This window comes from Empidonax traillii, unplaced genomic scaffold, assembly GCF_003031625.1.
Source record: "Empidonax traillii isolate 1590-97213 ecotype Southwest subspecies unplaced genomic scaffold, ASM303162v1 scaffold1:size7828297, whole genome shotgun sequence".
In the NCBI taxonomy this organism is placed as follows: domain Eukaryota; kingdom Metazoa; phylum Chordata; class Aves; order Passeriformes; family Tyrannidae; genus Empidonax; species Empidonax traillii.
In genome coordinates, this window is record NW_020955194.1 from 5,730,283 (window position 1) to 5,752,561 (window position 22,279).

At 35.4% G+C, this 22,279-nt stretch overlaps 1 protein-coding gene across 10 annotated transcripts in view; it reads left to right on the forward strand.

Moving 5' to 3' along the window:
* The window catches only part of DMD (dystrophin), a 996,724-nt gene that overhangs the window by 716,002 nt on the left and 258,443 nt on the right, over window positions 1–22,279 (forward strand). For all 10 annotated transcript variants that reach the window (XM_027888128.1, XM_027889056.1, XM_027888040.1 and 7 more), the window contains 2 exons: window positions 11,175–11,386; window positions 18,224–18,378. In XM_027888128.1, coding sequence (XP_027743929.1) covers window positions 11,175–11,386; window positions 18,224–18,378 — 367 coding nt within the window. The remainder of the gene's footprint in view (window positions 1–11,174; window positions 11,387–18,223; window positions 18,379–22,279) is intronic.

A 22,279-nucleotide genomic window follows, 5' to 3' on the forward strand; every position in this document is an offset into this window, starting at 1 on the left:
GCTTATCAAATGTTAAGCTTTGTGTTACGGGTGTTGCCCAAATGTCTCTTAAATGCTGACAGACATGGGGCATCAAGCACCTCTTCAGAAAGCCTGTTCCACTACCTGACCACCCTCTCAGTAAAGTAATGCTTTCCTAATGTCTACTTCAAACCTATGCAGGTTCAAAATTTGCCCAGTTTAAACCATGTCAGAATAGTGACTTCAAAGTGTGTTTGTCTAAAGCCAATTAAGTTCAGTCCATGTAGTGTCTCATCTGATCCGTGTTAGAGTACCATAGAGAATATAAACAAACAAGCACTGACATCTGATTAACAGAAAAAAAACCACCCCAAAACAAACCCAAAACCTCCTCAAACAAACAAACAAGCAAAACCCCAACAGTAACAGGCAAGTTATCATGTCTTTCCTTTTCCCAATGCTGGTGCAATTGACACCTTACATAAGTTTTCCTTTTATTAGCTAAAATATCGCACTAAGATGACAGATGTGATATGTTGATGGTTGAGGGTTTTTTTTAATTAATATTTGTGTATCTATTGTGGGGGAATTTTCAGAAGAATTTTCAGAAGAAACGTTTCTTCTGCAATGTATATTACTTCCTTAGTTGACTCTCTTGGATATTTACTTTGAAGAGTATAAGGTCATTTTAAGTGTGAAAATTAACTGCTTCTTTGCTTTTTATTTTAACAAGTTTAATTTAAGGATTTCAACTTGGGAAGATAAGACTGTCTTTCTCTGCATGAGCGAGTGTGGTTTAATCTGTATCAAACTGATAGCATCTTGTAGAGTATATAAAAAAATAGGTGCAAGTGTGAGTCTGATGTAGAAGCAGGAGCCACAAGGAATTAACTCACTTTTAGAAATCATCCAACATTAATGTAATTTATCTAAAAGACTGTAATTATAAATAATTATAATAATAATTAAAAAAAAAGAGTTTCCTTTTTGTCTTGGCCAAAAATAGAGTCTTTAGTTTACAGTCTCTTGATATCTTTTCTCCTCTCAGGAATATTATTGCAAGAGAATTATTTTATCCAAATCACCAGTAAAGTGCATAATCTCTTGTGTAAATGTGACTTTCTTTTGAGTCTATAAGCTTCTGTCTGTGCTGGAATTTATAGCCAGCTGTCTCTGAAAATATATCATAGAGGAAGCCCTATGTATGGTATGTCACTGCATTATTAAGTTCTGCATCCACCTCTGGGGTCCCCAGTACCAGACAGACTGTTAAAGACCTGTTAAAGCAAGTGCAGAGGAGGCCATGGGGGCTGGAGCGTCTCTCCTAGAAATACAGGCTGAGAGAGTTGGGGTTGTTCAGCCTGGAGAAGAGAAGGTTCCAGGGACACTTCATTGCCGCCTTTCAGTACTTAAAGGAAATCTTACAGGGAGGCTGGAGAGGGACTTTTTATGAAGGTAGTTATTGATAGAACAGGGGGAATGGCTTTAAACTGAAAGAGGGCAGGGTTAGATTGAATATTAGGAAGAAATTCTTTACTGTGAGGGTGGTGAGGCACTGCAACAGGTTGCTCAGAAAATCTGTGGATGCCCCATCCCTGGAAGTGTTCAAGGCCAGATGGGATTGAACTTTGAGCAATCTGGTCTAGAGGAAGCTTCCCTGCCCATGGCAGGAGGGTTGGAACTAGGTGGTCTTTAAAGAGCTCTTGCAAATGAAGTAATTTTATGACTGTGATTATGAAACTGGTAATTTGTAAATAAAATAAATTTATATAGTTGTCTATTTCTGTTGTGAAGTAACAAAAAAATATTTAGTTCAGATGTACTGTTAACTCAGTATAAAATACCTGAAATTTATGCCTACATTTGAATACAGAAGTCTTTTAAAAAGAAGCACTTTTATTTCTTTGTTTTTAAATCAACTCTTGCTCATTTGGAAATTTTCTTTGCTTTCAGCAGCAAAGATAAAGATCAAAGCTGGGGTGTTTTTTATGATTTGGCCCATTGTTTTGTTTTTTTCCTGAGGCTCTTTTTGACTGATCCACTGAGCTAAACTCAGTATTATTGCCATCTTTCTGAGACTGTTGTGTGGTAGTGAAGGTCCAGAGGCATCTCCCAGCTGAGCTCCAGTGAGAGGTGTGTGCTGTGGAGGTGCCACAGTGGAACTGCTGTGCAGGTTTGGTACTGTCAGAAGAGGCACAGCAAAAGATCCACCGCAGTCTGTGCTTGTAATTCCCAGTCAAGGAATACTGTAGAGAGCAGTTGCAGCTCATCAGACAGTCTCAGAGTTAAGAGCAACAAATAAGAGCTGCTTTCTGACCACTGCACAAAGTGTTCCAGTTTACCCTTGCTGATGCAGCTTAATGAGTAAGTATAACAGTGGTAAGGATTTGGACCTTGAGAGTTACAGAAAACAAAAGTTTAGCTTTTAGATGATGGTATCCTGAAAGATCATATAATATTTAATATCAGATAACAGAAGGAACTGATTACTGTTTATCCATTGTGAAAAGAATCAAGCTTTATGGCTTTTGTTGGGGGTGGAGGTTATCCTGAGGAAGTTATTTTGTTTCTCAAGGAAGAAAAGAGCAATATAAACAGTGTGCAAAACTTTGTTTCACTAATTTGGAACCTGATAGCTGCATTCCTAAGTCTATTTTCATTTTCTAACTGTTTTGCTACTTTTAAGATCGCCCAAAGTCTTGCTCCTGCTGTTAGAGCTGAATCTATTAAGCCAAAACCAAAGTAAATCAGTGCACAGAATAACAAATGTGGATATATTTGAAAAGCAAGTTTCAGCCCAAACTCAGGAGGAGTCAGTAGGCTGATGACATTAAAAATATGCAGTGTAAACATGAATGTATGATAGCAACACAAAGTTATGTGCTACTAAGAATTCTGAAATTCATTGCCTATATGCTTCATTAGGTAGGTAATGAATTTCACACATATCAGGACTTAAACTATGAGACTTACCATTATGTTTTTGCATCAGTAAATATGTAAGTCCATGAAAGCATTAGTATACAAAAGCTGATGAACTTTAATAATGCTAAGAACATTCTTGATTATGTCAGAGAAAGTAGAATACAATTTCACTGATTTAATATCCCATTTTTAAATACAGGCACAGGCAAGTAATTTCTTCTGAAAGAAATTTTCTTAAGTATTTTGTAGGTGGGTTGATTACTGCAAAATCTATCATCCATGAACAGAAATTAGATATATAATTATAAATTATTTTCCTTTTAATAGCTTAAGTAACCAAAATCCTAGGGGAAAAAAAAACAAACTAACAGACATTTGGACAAAGATAAATACTAAAATGCCTACTTACTTCTAATTAATCCTTACAATGCTAAGAAAATACAATGCTAAGAAAACTTCTATTAAGTTCTTTGAAAACTTTTCTATAAATTTTTAACTGAAACAATTGGATTACCTACATATACACTCATCTAGTTAATCAGATTAGTCTTAATCCTGTGGCTTCAGTTTGGGTACTTTCTATCAGTCTAAATATCATTTCTAAATCTAATGTAAGTCTTCATAATTATATTATGAATATTTGAGAAAGTAGCCAAATTCAATAATGCAGTACATATTTTCTACATACAACAAAGGAAATTGGATAAATCAAGCAAGCATTTTGAAAGATGATTAAATGATTCCAACAAGGAAATCCTCTGTTTTTTCAATTACTATGATGTTACTGTGAGGTTATATTTTTATATCCTCCAAATGTGAGAGTCTGTGCAGAAGAAAATAGTTTAGTTAACTTCTAGTGGCATGTCCATATGTCTCCTGCTCCTGGGGTCATGGAAGAGTCACTACTGATTCTGCGTCCTGCCTAATCAGTGGGACTGACTGGGCTGGTCCATTTCTTCATAAATATTCTGCTCTACTTCTTAAGGCTCTGATGGAAATAGAGAGGAATCAGATCATACTCTAATCTGTCCGTCTCCCTAGTCAACACTTTATGTGTATGCAGATACATATGTTTGTTTCTATAGGTTTCTAGCAAAACTACTCTTAGGTTTTCATACCTATTTCATACTAAATCCTAAAGAATCTTACTTCACTTTAATGCTTTTATTTCTCACATCAGAATTTTACAGATTGTGTAACATTATAAAATGCAAAGTAAATGCTCTTCCACATCATGCACACCCTTTCTCATTAGTGAAAAAAATAAACGTGAAAACTTCATTTGAGAGGTGATAAGTGTTATATACATAAATACTTCTTTAAAAACTTGACAAACCGGTGAATGCCTTCTGAAGGACCTACTTTTCAAATAATAAGCTCTTGCATGCCCTTCTCAGCGCTCAGTCACGGAAGTTGCTTTTTGGTGTAAGAGGAACTTGATTTCTTTAGATGTGCTACCAGCTTAGTCTGGTCTCTAACTCCCACTCTCTCTAGCAAGGTATAAAGCGTGCTTAACAGTGTTGAAGAATTACTCACTCGGTGCTTAGCGGAAACCACTTGACAGTTTTCAGTTCAATCTGTTTGATCTGACACTTCTAAAGGAACAGAGTGACCTTCATTAGTGTGATCATATGGAAGTGATTTTTAGATAAAAGAAAATAAGCTCTATCCTAGTGAAACAAAATAAACCTAAATCAGACTTGCAATAGTTGGAAATAATTTCCCCTAAAAGTATCAAACTATGAAATGAGATTAATGAACTGCCTGTGTTTAAAGAAAAAACAAACACATTTAAATCTGTTGAAATCTCTTATTGCTTGTCCTTGTTATCCTCTAAGAAACCAAGGAAGGCAAGATTCTTCCCCTGGGGACTCTCATGCATTTTCATTGCTCTCCATCTCCCCAAAAAGACAACTAATGTCTGGTTTCCCTTGTAATACCTTTTTTTCTGTTCTTAGAAACTGTAATATTGCACAATAGTATAGAAGATTGCACTTTCCTCCTTCCTGCCAGGTATTATTTATTCTGTTTGTATACAGCTTAGTTTGTGTACATACTTTCTGTTTTGCCTAACTTTTTTAAGGCGTGGGCTTCATAAAAGAAGTCATTTGTCATTATGAAACATATAGGATAAGGAATAATCTCTAATATATTATTGGTGCATAAAAGCTACATCTGACATCTTACTGTCATAAACGTCAGACTTCACATTAGGCTAGATATTCTCTGTTGCCACCCCACCATTAATTTGGGGTGTAATGGCTAAATCCTCTCATCACTTCACTAAGGGACCATCTAAGGGACACATAAAACGTCTTAGATGACACATTATTAGTGGTTTTCCATATGTATACATCAAAGAGTTGCCATAACTTTCTAAGGTCGTTATTTAAGAAGTATGACTTTTATAAGCCACTGAAAAAGGTTAAGAGAAATACTGCTTTACAAGTAAAGATAAAGGACAGCTGAAACATAAATTACTACCCGAGTAGGCTGGCTCCAACTGTTCTCTACTTTATACTGTGTCCCATCCAGCTCCATAATGATTGCCTACAGGCAGCAACTTAGTGGATGTTATAGCTGTTCCTGCAACTCCTTAAGCACTTCAGCAATTAAAAAAGAAATGTTTCAAACTTATCCTCTCTTGACTCTTCATCCACTATCCAAATGTTCTCCCTAGGCCAGTCTCTCACAGATTTACAGATTGTTCAGAGGAACAGAGACTGCATCCTTTTGTCAAGGGATGTCGTATGATAGGCTTTATCAAAGTGATCACTCTTTGAAGAATAAGACTCAAGTCAGACACCTCCTGTTGTGGAAGGCAGCAGAAAAGAAAGTAGAGCACTGTCAGAGAAATAAAAATTGAAAAATGGGGAACTTTAACTGAAACCTTTCCCAGTTAAAAAAAAAAAAAACAAAAAAAAAAACCAAAAAACTAACAAAACCCAACAAACAAAACCAAACAAACCAAAAAGTTTGTTTAGCTAATTTGTTTAGAAAAATACAATAATAAAAAGCAAGGTAACCACAAGATAAGACAAAGTTTAAGTGGTATTTTGGCTGTGATTCCACTTACGTGGTTTACAGAAGACTGAGCCAAAATTAAAAAGCATCAGAAAGTCTTGCATGCAGTGCGTGGTTGATGTGCTTCCTGAACAGTCTTGTAGCACTGTAATAGCATCTCTTTTTCTTCATAATTTTTTTATCCCTGATATGTGGGAAGCTGTACTGAATAGTGGTAGAAAGGGAAAAGTGTAAAAAAGGTACAGTAACCTATAATGTCTCTGTTTAAATCCATATTTTCTAGTTTCTCCGTCATGCCTCTTAGAAAACCTGCTCAGTCTTTAGTAAGACACACTTAAAATTTTGTGGACTGGGAAAAACTAGTGTTCTGTACAGTCACAAAAGTTTAACTAAACTAAGTTTTATATGGATAAATGTGTAGATCAGTGAAAAGCATATTAGGTAAGATGAAATACATAATAATTAACTTTCCAGAACATTCAAAGGAAAGTATGTTATGGGGCTGCAACTGTGAAAGAAATTAATCCAACCTGAAAATCAGTGCATCAGCAGCTTTGGTAACATGAATTATTACTTTCTATAATTCTGCTCTTCTGCATCAGGATAGATTGTGTTAGTCCTTTTCATCTTCAAATCTATGACACTACAGTCAAAAAATTACTTTTATAGGAAAATATCAATATATTGATAATAATGCTTTTGAAAAGCACTTTCCCACAGAGCAAAATGAGTGCAGTTTAGGTAATTTGTTGGACAAGGAAAGTAGAGGGTTTCTGCCTCACAAATTCTGTTGCTATTCACTTACTTGTTCACATTTTGGAGAGGATACTAGATTCAATGGACTTACCAAAATGGCATGAAATGAATCCTTTTTTCATCTTTTTTAACGGCTAAATATAACTTCTAGAAACATGAATGTTATTGCTTCTGTAACTGAAAACTTCTTCTTAGACTCCTTTTCTGTTGTTTCCGCTGTGGTTATATCATAAACAGAAGAGAGTAAACTCTCTTAGTAAAGTTAAATTTTTCTTATCAGTGATATGAATACTTAACAAAGAAAAAGAGATTAATTTTTGTTTTGTCTCTCTGTTGTACCTTAAGTGTGAAAAAAATTCTATAAAATTGTTAATAAACAAAACTGAATCTTAAGGCAGCAGTCTCCTTCACTAAGAGTGTTCTTTCCTCAATGTACTAAATTAAGGATCTCCAGACTGAAAAATAGACATCTTGTGTTTGATTACTGTAGATGCTGTTTTCTGCTTTGTTGTTGCTTCTAATACCTTACTAACTCTGCAGTCAGTTCAGCAGAATTTCTTTTGACCACCTTATTTTATAATCACTATTGAACAGCTGGGGAATAGTAGAGATAGAAAAAAAAATACGAAACTGAATAGCAACTTAGAAATTACATACTGGTAGAATCTCAACGTGCCCTAAATTACTCATTTGAGAGAGTTCAGTGTTGAACTGGGACTGGTTGGAGCCATGCTGGGACACTCACCAGTAAAGAAGTGCAAAACTTTTGTAAGTAAAGTACAATGAAGAATTCTGCCTGGAGCACTATTGTTTGGAAATAGGTGGGGTTTGGTCTTCAGGAACTAACCTGTTGTAGTCAGGTGGGCGTTGGTCTCTTCTCCTGGGCAGCTATCAGTAAGACAAGAGGACACATTCTTAAACTCTGCCAGGGGAAGTTTAGGTTGGATAATAGGAAGAAATTCTTTACAGAGAGGGTAATCAGGCATTGGAATGGGCTGCCCAAGGAAGTGGTGGATTCTCCATCCCTGGAGGGTTTTAAGATGAGGCTGGATGTGGCACTGAGTGCCATGGTGTGGTAACCACAGCGGTGTTGGATCAAGGGTTGAACTTGATGATCTCAGAGGTCCTTTCCAATCTGGCTAATTCTGTGGTTCTGTGAATATCCCTCTGGTCAGTTGAGTCCCCTGTTCCAGCTGTCTCTTCCCAGCCTTCCATGCTCCCCAGTCTCCCCACCAGTGTGGCATCATGAAGAGCAGAAAAAGCCTTGTCTCTGTGTAAGCCCTGCTCAGCAATAACAAAAACTCCTCTGGATTATCAATCCTGTGTTCAAATCCAAAACAAGCCCCATACCAGCCACTGGGAAGAAAAGTAAATCTAACCTAACCAAAGGCAACACAATCCCATATGTGTGTTATAACCTTAAGGATTTTATAAAGTCCTGACAGCAGAAGTAGCCCTTCTAAGGCTATGTTTAGAGTGTTAGCCTAAAAGAACTTTATATTGAGATTCCTCACTGCTGTCTTACAAAACACTCTTAAAATGTTGATAAACCTGTTACCATTAGTACCCAGTCAGAGAAAGTCTTTTATATGTTCCAGTGACCTTGCACAAAATCCTTGTGGTGTTCAGATACTTAAAAAAAAAATTCTTCTACTGTCCAACATTATTTAATAGCAATTCTCTGACCCTTCTCATCCGCAGTCATTAGATGCTGGTGAGGGGTTTATAAGTTGCTGTGAACAGTTCTAACACAGTATACACTCAAATTGAATTTTCTGAACTTTTGTGTTTGGCATGAATCTATAAGTGTTATTAACTTTTCCTGAAAAGGAAACATGAACAAAATACACCCTTAAGAGACACTAATTTACTCTGTGGTTTTCATTTTGGATGGAAATCTCATATTTTAAGCATTAGAGCCTTTTTTGTTTTTAATTAAAAAACAGATCAATCGTCCACATTCAAATGGGAGCATCGTTTAGAAATTGTAAATGTATATAATGAAGGAATTTTTATGTTACATTAAATATAATAATTATAAAGGCCTCTCCAAAAAATTTTGTCTGCACTCTTTGCACTCTTTGGTATATTCTAGCTTAGAAAGGCCAGATTAAGTGTGTAGATATCATGGTGTGTTTAGCCACAAGTGAAACACTTTTTTAAGTGGGTTTGGTCACTCACTGGTTCAAGAAGACAACATTTTAAATTTGGGGGGATTTTGTTGTTGTTTTTTAGATTACCTACTAACTTCCTGAACTTTTCATTCCAGTCTGTAATAAATCAAATGTATTACACATGTGGGGTTTTTTGAGGGAGATCAACCAAGTATTTTCCTGAAGAAATGTTTCTCATAGACTTGGAGCTTGTGTATTCATGGTCACTTCTGTAAATGGGCGCCTGAGATGTCCTGAATACAGTTTTCAATATGCAGTCCCATTCTCCTCTTGAGTGGAAGAACTGGAGATCATGGAATCCCAGGACTGTGGTATCTAATGCAAAAAGTCTTGTTGGAAAAAACACAGTCCCTACAGGAGAACTGCTAATATATCATACTTAGATACAAACCCCATGAGACATTATGGAACCCATATGTCTATAAATATTTTGGGGTTTGGTGATAAGAAATATCAGCATGTGTTATTAAAAGCAGCTATTATGAAAAACTAATACAATTGTAGACCCAGTTTTCTTTTGAAGCAGTTCTGCAACAGAATTTTCATTCATTCCTCGCTCCCTGCCCACCCCTCCTGCCCCCCCCCCCCAAAAAAAAACCCCACCAAACCCCCAAACCACCCACAGCAACAAAGAAACTTATAATGAAATAAAAATAAGTGGGACTTTTGTAGGGGTTTTTTTTGTGGACAGCTGACATAAACAAGCTGTTATACTTCTGTCAGCAATGTACCAAAATATTGAGTTTGCCAGGAATCAAAAGATAATGTTGAATGACTCTAAGGGGGAAGGAGCCCAATTTGCAGGAAATGGATGGTAGCTGTTCTCCATATGCCAGTGTCATTGTGGAAAGTGTTTGAGCAGTCTTTGTTCCCTAAACCTGCAGCACAATCCTTGAACCACATTCTCTAGTTACATCAGGGAGATTTTGCTCAAGAGTTCTCTTCACCCTTCCTGTAGACCACAACCTCTTTGTTGTTTCAATTATACCCTAAAGCTTTCATCAGAAATCCTCGCCCAGAGAGGGCACAGAAATGAGTTGTGTGACAGGAGTGTACAGCTTCCTAAAATGAGGGGTTAGATTTGCTTCAGATTAAGTGTTTGGGCCTTAGGCTACTCTTGCTGTGCTCTGACTGTGCTTTGTGTTTTCCAGCTCTGTTTCTTCAGTTCCTTTTGCTTTTCCTTTGACTTAAACATGCTGCTATGTGTGCTTACTCACAGTTTTTCTCCCTAGGCTTGAGCAGGGGATGCTGAAAGGTTTTCTTCTCTCTCTCTAAACCTCAGCTGAGTCCATGGAAAGATCTTTATCCCTTCTTCTGGAAGAAGGAAGAGCACTGATAGGTAGAAGTCTCTTTTCCCTGCTGAAGCATTTCTCATTCAGATCTTTAGACTGCAGCATTCTGGAATCAGCCTTGCAGTGAGAGATGCAGTATTGGAACCACTCAATGATAATTTCAATTGCCTTCTGAGTACTCTAGAAATCACTATTCCCTCCCTAGAAGGCCTGTGAATTTTCAGTATAGTGAGGCAGTCTTCAAGAAAATACCAAAAATGTAGTTTGTGCTGACTAACCTCAGGGAATTAAATATACATATAAAAAAATACCTATTCCTTCATGCTGTGCACAGATTTTATTGTTTATGGAGTTTTGTGTGTTTATTTATATTTTGTTAAACTTCAAATGCTTGGAAAACTAGGTCTTGGTGTTTTTTGTGCTACTATGGATGAGTCTGATGCTGGATACTAGCCAACACTTATTATCAGTGATTTTAGTGATTCTTAAGTTTTCACAAATCACATTTCTTTCAAATAGAGGATAAAGCTAATTGTTATTTTATAATTATGTGAACATGTGAGAAATTTTTTTAGCCTTTGGAGTTTGTTAATGTTTGCCTTAATAAAATAATAAAGTATAGCCATTAATTGTATCTTGCAGTAAATCTTTAACTAATATTACTGATGTCCCTAAAGGACTTGTTCTTCAGAAAATCTTAAACCTTGTGTTGGTCTGGTAAGAATGAAGGGTTATTGTTGATATTTTTTCTCAAGTATGATCCTGTTTCATAATGCTTTTTGAGGCATGAACCTGTCACTTCTGGCTGCATATGCATTGAAACACATGCTGTGTACCACAGTGTCATACTGTGTGACCCAGAACAGTTTATCTGTTCTTTTTTGCTAAACTAAACTCAGATGCAATTGCAGCTTAAAAGTACAGGAGCTCTCCAATATGGCGAGTTGTAGAAACAATTGAATATTATTTTTAACTCCCTTTAGGGAAAAAAAAAAAGCTTTTAAGTGATTCAGCTTTTGTTTTTTATTTTGTGTTTCACCAGTTGAAAAGATACAGAGCCAGTGGGATGAAGTGCATGGATACCTTCAAGGCCGGAGACAGCAGCTTCATGAGATGTTAAAGGATTCAACGCAGTGGCTAGAAGCTAAGCAAGAAGCTGAGCGAGTCCTTGAACAAGCAAAAGCTAAGCTTGAGTCGTGGAAAGAAATTTCCTACACCGTGGAAGCTCTGAAAAAGCAGAACACTGAGCTTAAGGTCACTACTGACTATTAAAGTATTTCCATTTGAGTTAATTAGATCATTAAAGAAAATGTCCTCCAACCATTGTCCTCTAACCATGGACAGTGCACATTGAGAACAATCTTCCACAACAAATTAGAAAGAAATTAATTTACAAAGTCTAAAATATGTGTCACATAATCCTTGAATATGAAATTGGTCTTATCAGTCATAACAAATAGCTGGCTAATGTTTCAGGACAAATACCTACCTCTTCGACACAAGCATTTCTTGTCTCCACTGTTCAACAGCCCCAGCTGCCCTGGTGCTGCAGACTGGGAAATCCTGTAGTATTGGTATGTCTGTCTGCACTCTTAACAGAACTCTAAAGGTTGTCTGGAAATAGTGGGGGAAAAAAGGGAAAAAAAAACCCAACTGTAACAAACTATACAGAGATGTTTTGAAAATCAAGCATTTTATATTTGCCACAGGCTAATCTCACTGGGTTCAGCTTTGGCAGGATTATTAACTTTAAAAAACCCTGAATTGGCTGCTCTTGTGATTTTAGCACACGTTGCCACATTCTGGGTGCTAAAACATGTGCCTCAGTTAACTTATATAGCTGAGCTCTACCTCAAGTAGCAATGCAAATATTCTCTTTTGCATCAGTTTTTAAGTTTCTTGTACTGGAAACAGTTATACTTTGGTGGTATTCTTCATGAATAAATTTTGAGAACAGCTGTTTAAGATTAATATCTAATTTTCTAGTTGGGGAAAACCAAGATTGAAACCAACCAATCGATCAGACTTCTAAAGCGAGTCCTGCTTCCATGGGAGAATAGTTACACAACTATTTTCTGATATGTTCTCCTCTCCTGCTCATCAGATTTTTGTGGGTTTTTCCTAACTCTTGCTGCTCAACTAATTGGTTAAAGTTTTTGGACACTAAACAGTCTTATTTACACATTCTGTGAATAGTGGGGTGAGGTTCTCATCAACTAGTTTTACTGCTGGAGAAAGTAGAACTTCATGATTGGTCTTCATCAGTTAGTTATTGCCTTCCTGATATTTAGGAGTAGATACAAAATCTATCGGGGTGTTTGCCTTTTTTTTTTTTTCTTTCTTGTAAGAAGCATAGAAATATTCATCAACCCATTCTTTTAGGGCTGAGGTATGGTTAAGATTTCTCATTTAAGATTGTACCATAAGGGTCATTTCTTGGGAAGGGTGGATTATAGTAAACAAGGGCAATCACTCACTAATGTATTAGAAAGAGTTATAGATCATGTACACCGCTGTCATTCAGCATAGAGGACTCTCATTTGTCACTGTCTTCCTGCAGAGATATAGTCCTGGCCTCTGCCCAGTGTTTATTTAAAAAAAAAAAAAAAAAAAAGAAAAGTTTCAACAAAGTCAATGTACCAGCTCTGCAAAGACTCAATTAACAAAAAAACAGTTCTATAACAACACAGTCTTCTGTCATTGTGTTGAGTGTCTTATGTCTTGAACACAAATTACCTAACTAGGAACATAAGTTAAAATATTGCTTTAGAAATGGATCTTATGTCCATTTTTTTTTACAAGAGTATATGAAGTTTAAATGAGTTCCCTCTAAGAGTGTATGCTTTTGAAAAAATTATAGGTTATTTCAGATCAACATTATCCAAGGAGAGAAATAAGAACATCCTGCTCTTCTCCTGCATCCCCAAAATTATAGAGAAAGAATACTAGTATTCTTATTCAACAAATGAATCTCTATGTATGCTAGTCTCTGAATGGAGACCTGAAGATTCTTTTCCCTCTTTCTATAAAAACACTTGAGCTATCTGTATCCTCAGCCATTCCCATTACAGTCTACATTCAATGTGGTGTGCTGTGTCAAGTTACAGATGTTAATCTATAATTATAATCTCAGTGTCACAGCTAGTCCATCTTAAATTGTGCCCTCATGATGACTTGAACATCAACAGGCTCTACTCTTCCAGGGTTGTTTACTTTCATTTATTTGGTTATGCCTAGCCTTTGTCCCCCAAGTCTAGAAGAAATTCGCCTCTGTCTTAGAAAATTGGGGGGGGTGGTAGGGTAGGGTTTGTGGTTTTTTTTGTTTTGTTTTGTTTTGTTTTGTTTTGTTTTGGGGGGGTGGTATGATTTTGTGGGTTTTTTTGTTTTGTTTTGTTTTGGTTTTTTTTGTTTTTTTTTTTTTTTTTTTTTTTTTTTTTTTTTTTTTTTTTTTTTTTTTTTTTTTTTTTTTTTTTTTTTTTTTTTTTTTTTTTTTTTTTTTTTTTTTTTTTTTTTTTTTTTTTTTTTTTTTTTTTTTTGGTTTGTTTGGGTTTTTTTTATGTTTCTTTTGTGACAGCCTTCCTAGAGGAATTAAATTTGTCTGCCAGTAATTCCTATTGTGTCAAATCCCTCATGAGAACAGCATCAGCTGTTGTGTTCATGCTTCAGATAAGAAGTCATGAATTCTAAGGAAAATGCAAATTATTTTTAGTTCAGCAGCTTTATGTTTCTGGGGGATAGTATTATCTAAACTGAGGGACCTAGAAATACATTAAGTTCTCAAAATAAGCGCTTTCCAGGCTTCTGTGCCAAACACATCTATTTTGATGTTGTCCCCTGAAGATGTAGAGTAAGTATGCTGTCTCCTGGCTTGCTGTTACACTGATGAGAAGGAAGCTGTCATTTCTGTTCATTTGTGTTGAGGGAAAGAGAGAGGTCAGCGTGAGACAAATAAATTCTTCAGACGTATTAATTTTGTCAGCTTTGTATCTCAACACAGCTTGGTGTGAGAAAGTAGTCACTGAGCGTTCTTCTGATTTGCTTGTTAAACGTTACAGGTCTGCCTAAAGACAGCTGGGTCAATGTGTAAGTTCCCCTCTACTCTAGGGAACTTTTAATCAGTGCTTGTGTTAATGCATTTGTATTTGGGCATCCTTATAAATGAGTGAATGCTAAACCCAGCAACACCAGTCTTTCGATTACTTAACTTTTTACAATGCCAGTATAAACCAAAAACATGTAACTGGCTTGTATTTGGCCAGTGATGTTTTTAACAGAATTTGACAGTTTTGTTTCTGTCATTTAAAAGAGAAGTAATGAGGTAATATAGCTAATAATTAAAAACATTATTCATTTGAATCATAAATTACTTCAGAGCTAATTAATTCAATTAATTTGCTGAGGATTAAAGCTTTTGTTGTTGTTCTTTAGTTTCATATTTGAGAACTAAATTAGTGTTAGGTGTGGAGAATCAGAATATGACAATATGGCCAATGAGAGTCTTTACCATTAAGCCTTCTTTGTTATTGTTCATTTTGTGATGACTGCAGATGGTTAACTCAGCAGGCTGAAGGTTATAGGTGTATAAATAGTACACCATCACACCTCATCTCCTTCAGTCACCAAGTCATCAGAACATTAGCTAGTCTAAAACTAGACTTTTCTTAATAGGATAATGAACTTCTGTTTAAAAGACAAAAAAAAAAAAAAGTAAAAAAGCCCCACCAAAACCCCAAATCAAACAATACTGCTATGACTGCCCTTTCACCCCTTGGCTCCTTGTTTTTGTAAGAGCTAGTAAGGAGCCTCTTCTCCCTCTGTAACGGTTTAGCTGGGATGGCCAAAGTGAAGAGGATGAAGGATGGAGACCATGTTTCATTCCTTCCCTTCACTGACCATTTATTTCTCATTTATCTAGATAGGAAATTAAATAGAATCTTGATTACATCCCCTGCACTGTTGGGACTCTAAGAGGCCAGGCAGCTTTCCACTGGCACAGCCAGGAGGGTGAACTCTGTGCCCTGAATTTGTGGATAAGACTGAGGCTGTCCTCCTTGCCTTTATCAGCTCCCTGCAGGGGAGTAACTTCCTAGGTACTTTTTTGTCACTCCCCAGGTACTATATAGGATGAAGTACAGTCTCAGCATTTTGTGGATTTTTATTATTCCAGTGCTGACAATGTACTGCTTTGATTTTAGTAAAACAATTAACAAGTAAGTTAATGTTCCTGATAATGATGCAGACACTGAAATAGAATTCCTCGCTTTAAAAAATTCTTTAATTATATAAATAAAACATACTAGATATACGGAAAAAGGAAAGAAAGGCAGCCTGATTTTCCAGATTTGTGTTACATACACAGAAGTGGATGATGCTGTGCATACATACTGCTATATTTGAACTACTATGCGTCATTGATTTTGTTCCACTGGGCAATCCTGGGATAGAAGAAAGCCCAGCTCTACATTCATTACTTGTTTTTAATCAAGGATCCTTAATTACATAGACTTTCTTCCTATTAACATCAACTAGTGTATTCTAATTAAAAATTATAAATAAATTTATACCTAAGTAATGTGATAAATGCACAGCCCTAATTCTTTAAGCCTTTTAATAAACTCAGCAAATTCCTGTGATAACACAGACAAAACAAAGAGAATGCCTCAAAAAATATCCAAAAGAAATTAATGTAATGAAGCAATTTCCTTTAAAGAAAAAACAAGTATGTTCCTAAGTAGCTAAAAGATAAATGACGCCTAAAAAATATGAAAAGGAAAAGAGGGGAAAAAAATTCCCTGAAGTTAATTCTGAAATATACATTATAGTCATGTAAGATGGCAGTTAGTGAGCCTCTGGAAGGACAGACAGGTAGAACATGTACCACAACACTTTGTTCTCAGTGTCTGCACAGGGTGAAGTTGAAGCATACTCTCCTCAAAGCTGTTGAAAAATAACACACATTTCCAGTAAAATAGAAAATACAAATTGTTTCCATCAGCAAACCTCTCTATGTTCATCATTTGTTTCCTGAGTGATGACCTCGCGTTGAAGTGTCAGGAGGTTAATGGATTAATGTTGAAGTTAATGGTGAGAACAACACATTTGGAAATAAACTTGTAATGGATATTTCCTTTTTTATTATTATAAAAGATGGTTTGAAAGCTTTTATAAGGTCATTTATTTTCACATGGGACTGGGCAAAAGAACTTATTTTCAAAGTAAAGTTTACAGACCATTAATTTACAGTCCAGGCAAGATGTTATGGTAACTTTGCTAGGTAAAGCAGTGAACAGTCAGTCTGCTGTGATTCTTTGGCTAGAACAAAACTAGCTGCATGCCTGTGTAATTTTGAACCAAGAGAAAAGTAAAGCATAAAGATGGATAGGCCTAGATGTAGAATAGATGGTTCCTATAAAAGATTTATAAAACTGACATGATAATGACTGTATAATTTATTTAATTCTATTATTATATATATTATTTGGATAAATATTACCATTTATGTGTTTGTTGTGCATAATTCTGTCAGGAAAGGAGCTCAGTTGAGAGACTATTTCCAAAACAACCACCTGTCTGTATCTTCCTCAAAGAAACAGTAGTGGTTTTCTACAAAATCATCACCTCTCTTGATTACATCTCCTTACTTAACGGAGAGGAATGACTTCAAAACATTGTTTAGGTAGCTTCAGTATAAGTGAGCTTAAGTACAACATGTTAAGATGGTTTGGGGGATTAGGGGTTTTTAAAAGGTGAGTTGGGGGGGAAAATTAAAACCCTCCAAAACTCTGTATGGAATCTATTGAGAGATCAAGTACATTTTTATCCCAATCTAATAAAAATAATTGTACAGACCTTCTGAGAGTAAAATATAAATGCATAAAATATTCAAAATTTATTTATTTTTAGTTAGTATTTAGACTCTTTCATCAGGGATTACATATGTAAGTTCAGATTTCTGTGGAGAATTCCTTATCTGAGTCAAAACAAGATTTCCAGAGGAATACTGCTTTGGGAGAATGAGAAAAAACCTATTTCTTCTTACAGGCATTTCCCAATCTGTGGATTAAAGCACAACAATAAAGACAGTCAAATCTTACTGTTTGGGGTTTTTTGCTGATAACTTCAAACATTTATAAGTAACTTACTATTTCTATTTGCAAATATAAAATTTTTCTATTTGCATTGTCCTTTTTATTGGCTAGTTGGAGTCTGCCTAGTACAAAAGTATAAGTAGACAATCAATTATCTTCACTCTTTTATTTTGTAGTTACACATTATGAATTAAATATGCAGCTTCAGTGTGTTTATGTGGAAATTTGCTCTGAGAAAAAGAGTAACAGGAAAGATGCTTGAGAGCTGGCTGCTGGTTGAATGAGTTTCTGAATTTCCTGGTCTGCTTCTGCAATGAGGCAGCTGGCATAGGTGAAGAAAAGGAGAGGAAAGGGTGAAACAAAGAATGACCAAGATTTAAAAAGCTTCTTTAATATTAAAAAGTGTAAATTAGCATTAAGAAGGTATTGATGGGTTTATCAATAGTATTTTACTGTATTGCAGACTTAGTGCTGTTCCAGTAGATGGCACTAATTACATAAACAATTTGTTAAAATTATAACTAAATTATAAAAAATAACTGAAAGCACAGATCTTAATTGTCCAAATCTCACTATCATTTCACAGCATTATTTCACTATATTTTCCGTCTCAGTATAATTCAACATCACAAACTATCATAGTTTGCATAATGCGTAATACTGCATTATTATAATCCATCATCTTTTTGTGTCTCAGGAGAGAATAATCAACATTCTAGCCAGTGTTTATCAATTTTGGGCTGTCATGTCTTATCCAGCATTTAGGAATTTTTCTCTTAGTCATCTCAGAGTTTAGAAGTAGTCCTGTGGTCTTATGAGTGAAAGAATTTAAAACATTTAGAAAGATACACCTTCGTTACCAGTAAATCTGAGCAAGTCCTTTTTCTTTATTTTATATTGATGGTGTAGGTTGTTCATGTCCTTCTCTAATAACCATACAAGGTGTGAGATCGTTTTATGTTCCTCCGAGGTTTATTCTTTCTTTCTCTTTTTTCTTTTACAGCAATTTTCAAAAGAATTACGACAATGGCAAATAAATGTAGATGTGGCAAATGACTTGGCACTTAAACTGCTCCGTGATTATTCGGCAGATGACACCAGAAAAGTACAACTGATGACAGATAACATTAATGCGGCGTGGGCTGCCATTAATAAAAGGTAGGATATAAATTCTGCTGTTACATTTGTTGTTAAACTTCATTAACATTCATTGCCCAGCTTTGGTTGGAGGTTATAGGCGATGTAACTTTTGCAAATGGCATGACTATAGTGAGAAAGGATCATGACTCTTCTGTAGAATTTTTATGGAAATATGTCTTTGGAATGCCATTTAATTCTCTCAAATAAAGTTTTGCTTCCTGCCAATTTTCCTCTGCTGTAAACAGTTGCCAACTAACTTCAACTGATAGGTTAAATATTTTAAATATTTAAAATTAGGTGCTTCATATATCTGTGTACTATCTCCAAATCACAATCACATTAGTGATTTTGACTCATAAACCAAATCTGTAAATGACAGACATATCCCGTGGAAGCAGGTTCAAGGTAGAAATGTTATCCTGTACCTTTGAAGCAAATCTCTGGTCAAGAAAGTTTCTATTAAATCCTTGACCACATTCTTTATTACATTTCACAGTCATTCAGTGTTTGGTTCAGATACCAATTCCTTTCTAAAAGCAATTTTTTTGCAGCTTGTCTCCAAATTGGAAATCATGCAATACACGACCTATAAAATTAGAACATATTGCAATAAAAATTACTTTCTTTATAGTAGTAAAAGAATTTTAAATCATTGCACATTAGATGAGATGTGTAAACATTATATGAAAGTTGTTTCAATCTTTTTCTTGGATTAAGCTTTACAGCTTATAAATAGAAATGAATTAGATCTTAACATGTTTTTAATTAAAGTGTATGAACAAGGCCAGAAAAGTCAGTTTAGCTAAATATGCAGTAAATTCAGTAGATCTTCTTGCATAACAGCAGTTACTTCAATCACTGATGACTACAGAAATTTATTACCACTTCTTGTTTAATTTGATATTCGTATAAATGAGGCACTTTAAAGGCATTTTTTCTGAGGCAGACTTACCACTGACTTAAAACACTATTCAAATGAGAGAAGGGATGCTATGGATGTCCACTAAAAGAAAGGTACACAATAATTTGAACGTTTTTAATTTTTAACCAGAGCAGTAACTAAACTGTGAATTTCATATAAACAGTCAATTAATATCTGCTTGCATTTCTCCTGTTATAATAGTAGCCATTTTAGCCTTATTAGTAGTAGCCATATTTTTAATAAAAAGCATTTTGCTCTCTGTGGTCTGAGAAGCAGTTTGAGGGGAACATCTACTCCTGGATGAAAAGGGCTGGGTGTCTAATGCTCAAAACCATTCCCAATGAGTAGATAAAATCAGTAGCTCAAAAGGGTTAGAAGGGAGAACTAAAGGAAAGTGGTTTTGTCTGTATTTAGAACTACAACCCTTGCTTGTTGAGAAGTCCAGGATATGTTTGTATCTGCTGTGGATTTTCAGGCAGTAATTGTAACTAAGAGAGAGTCTTTAAACCTATTAATGCTTCAGGCAGAGCTCAGGAGTGTTTAATGTTGCCAAATGTGAGAATTGTGATTCTTGCATGTGCTCTCAGCCAATACTAGGCTAAGAGAGAGTAGAAAATCTTAAACACACAGTCCTTACAAGCTTCTATAAAATACACAGACATTAGAAGTTAGATGTTAGATGAATTACTGCACTAAATGTTTTCTGTCTTAGAAGAGAGCTGTGTAGGTTACTGAGTTGACATTTCACTTTAAGAGTTACAAAAGGATAGGAGTAAGCTTGAACAGGTAACTTTGAAACTAGGGTTTTTGATTGTATGATGTTACTACTTTTCTAAAATATTTTGAATCCAGTTTTTTGTATATACTTTTTGTGAAACTTCTCATGATTTGGTAACTGGGAAAAGAAGCATGCTGCAAACAGCAGCTGATAATTGTCCCTAAGGGCTGGATCACATTTCTGCCTGTCTTTTGTGAGACTGATAAATATTAAGGCATCAAGTCAGCACGAGACTTTTATTGGAAGATTTTCTACATGTGTAGATCTTTCAGGTTTCTTTGAAGCAACAGCCAGGCCTTTTGCTCATACAGCAGCTCCTGAGTGAGGTCTTGAAAGGGCATCCTAGATTTCTAGAGGGATTTAAAAGCTCTGTAGATGTGAGACTTAGGGCCATGTTTTAGGGGTGGGTTTGGCAGCACTAGGTTAGTGGTTGGACTCGATTATCTCAGAGGTCTTTCCAACCTAAATGATTCTGTGATTCTGTTAAACAGCCCTGTGGAAAGAGATAATTAAAAGAGATGTTTATGGGCGTGCTTTTCACTTTGGGGTTTTTTTTTTTCCCCTCCTTCTATGCTTCAGCTTTCAGGTTATTGCATGGAGAAAAAAAAAAAAAAAAGGGTTTTTATGGTTTGAGGGATCTTTTGAACTGTAAGAGAATATTTACACAGTAGAAAGTAACTCTACTGACATGTGAATTGTTTTATCACTGTCTGCAAGAAAGGCTAGTTTTCCACCAAGATATATATGCAATTTCAGATTCCACCGAGATATGTATCTGATTTCAGATATATCCGTATATGTTATTTTCATTTAGACCATGAATATTGCTCTGATGACTTGGTGAACTCACAGTGATGTAGAAATACATTTCAAATAATATTCTTGACTGTTTCTCCTGTATTTTAGAAATGGCTTTATCACTGTTTATGCATGTCTTAAATGCCAAGAGGAAATGCTCAGCTAAAGATTTTGCTCTCCTTTCTCTATATTACTAATTTAAATGACCTAATTAATTTGTGATTTTTTTAAAGAAAAACTTAAAGTTACTTACATTGTTTTAAACTGTTTTTCCTTCAACCTGTCATTAATATTAGAATTTTATGTCAGTGTAAAAAAATTTGAAACCTCCTTTTCCGTGAACCAGGTTACTAAAACAACATGCACACAAGCAGCAGTAAAATTCCACTTTGCCAGTTGGTAATAGTTGCCAAAGCAAGTACTTCAGTCATTAAGGCAACATCTGTTAGCTTGTGTTTTGTTTTGCTTAAGTAGATTTTCAGCTGATTGCTGTGTGTTTACCCTTTGCCTTATTGTTGTGTTTTATAACACTGAACTATCGTGAATTCCACTCTCCAGCTCCTTTAATAGCCAAGTTGGTGAATGCTTGATGGCTGCTTCACCTTTTTTCACTTGCCACTTTTTAATTTTTACCTTTGTTGTTGATACTGCGAAGATACACTAAAAAAACTTATGAACTGATCAGCTGAGCAAAAGCCTGAGTGACTTCTAAAGAGGCATCTTCCTCTTCTCTTTAGAAGCATTGACTTTCCAAGAAATAACCAGATTATTTAAGCTGAGGCAGTTAAAGAGAAAGTGATTTGTATTGCTTGCATTAACAAAAATAAATCTAAGGGATGAACTCAAGTGTTCTCAAGAGGGAAAAAAATGCAATCATAGAAGCAACCACTAGAAATCTACTGTATTAAAAATATTTGTTGTGGTAGCATTATGTTACTACTTCCTTTTGTGGCCGCTGTTATTTTATGTGAATTATCATATAGAAACATAAACAGTTTCCTAAATTTTCCTTTCCTGGGAACCCACAAAAAATGTTAAATATCACTTGTTTAAATACTAAACTAAAAAGGGACTTAGATCATTCTTACATGGATTATATATTGTGACAATAATTGCATAACTTATTCTGAGAACTGCTTAATATTCCAGCCCACCACTGTCTAATAGACATATTGGAATATTTGCATCACCCACCAGTTCCTGTGCTCAAGTTTAATGGAGCTCAGGGCACACAGTACATGTTGAGAGTCTTCACTGCTCAAGAGGCTTTTGTTGGCTCCTGAGACAAGACAGAGGACACATATCAATCAAAACATAAAAAATAACTTCCTTTTCTACATTACAGGATATGGACAGTGAAGAATCAATATATAATTACTTTTATGTTGTTACTAGTTTAAGTTCTAGGGAGTTAGAAAGGG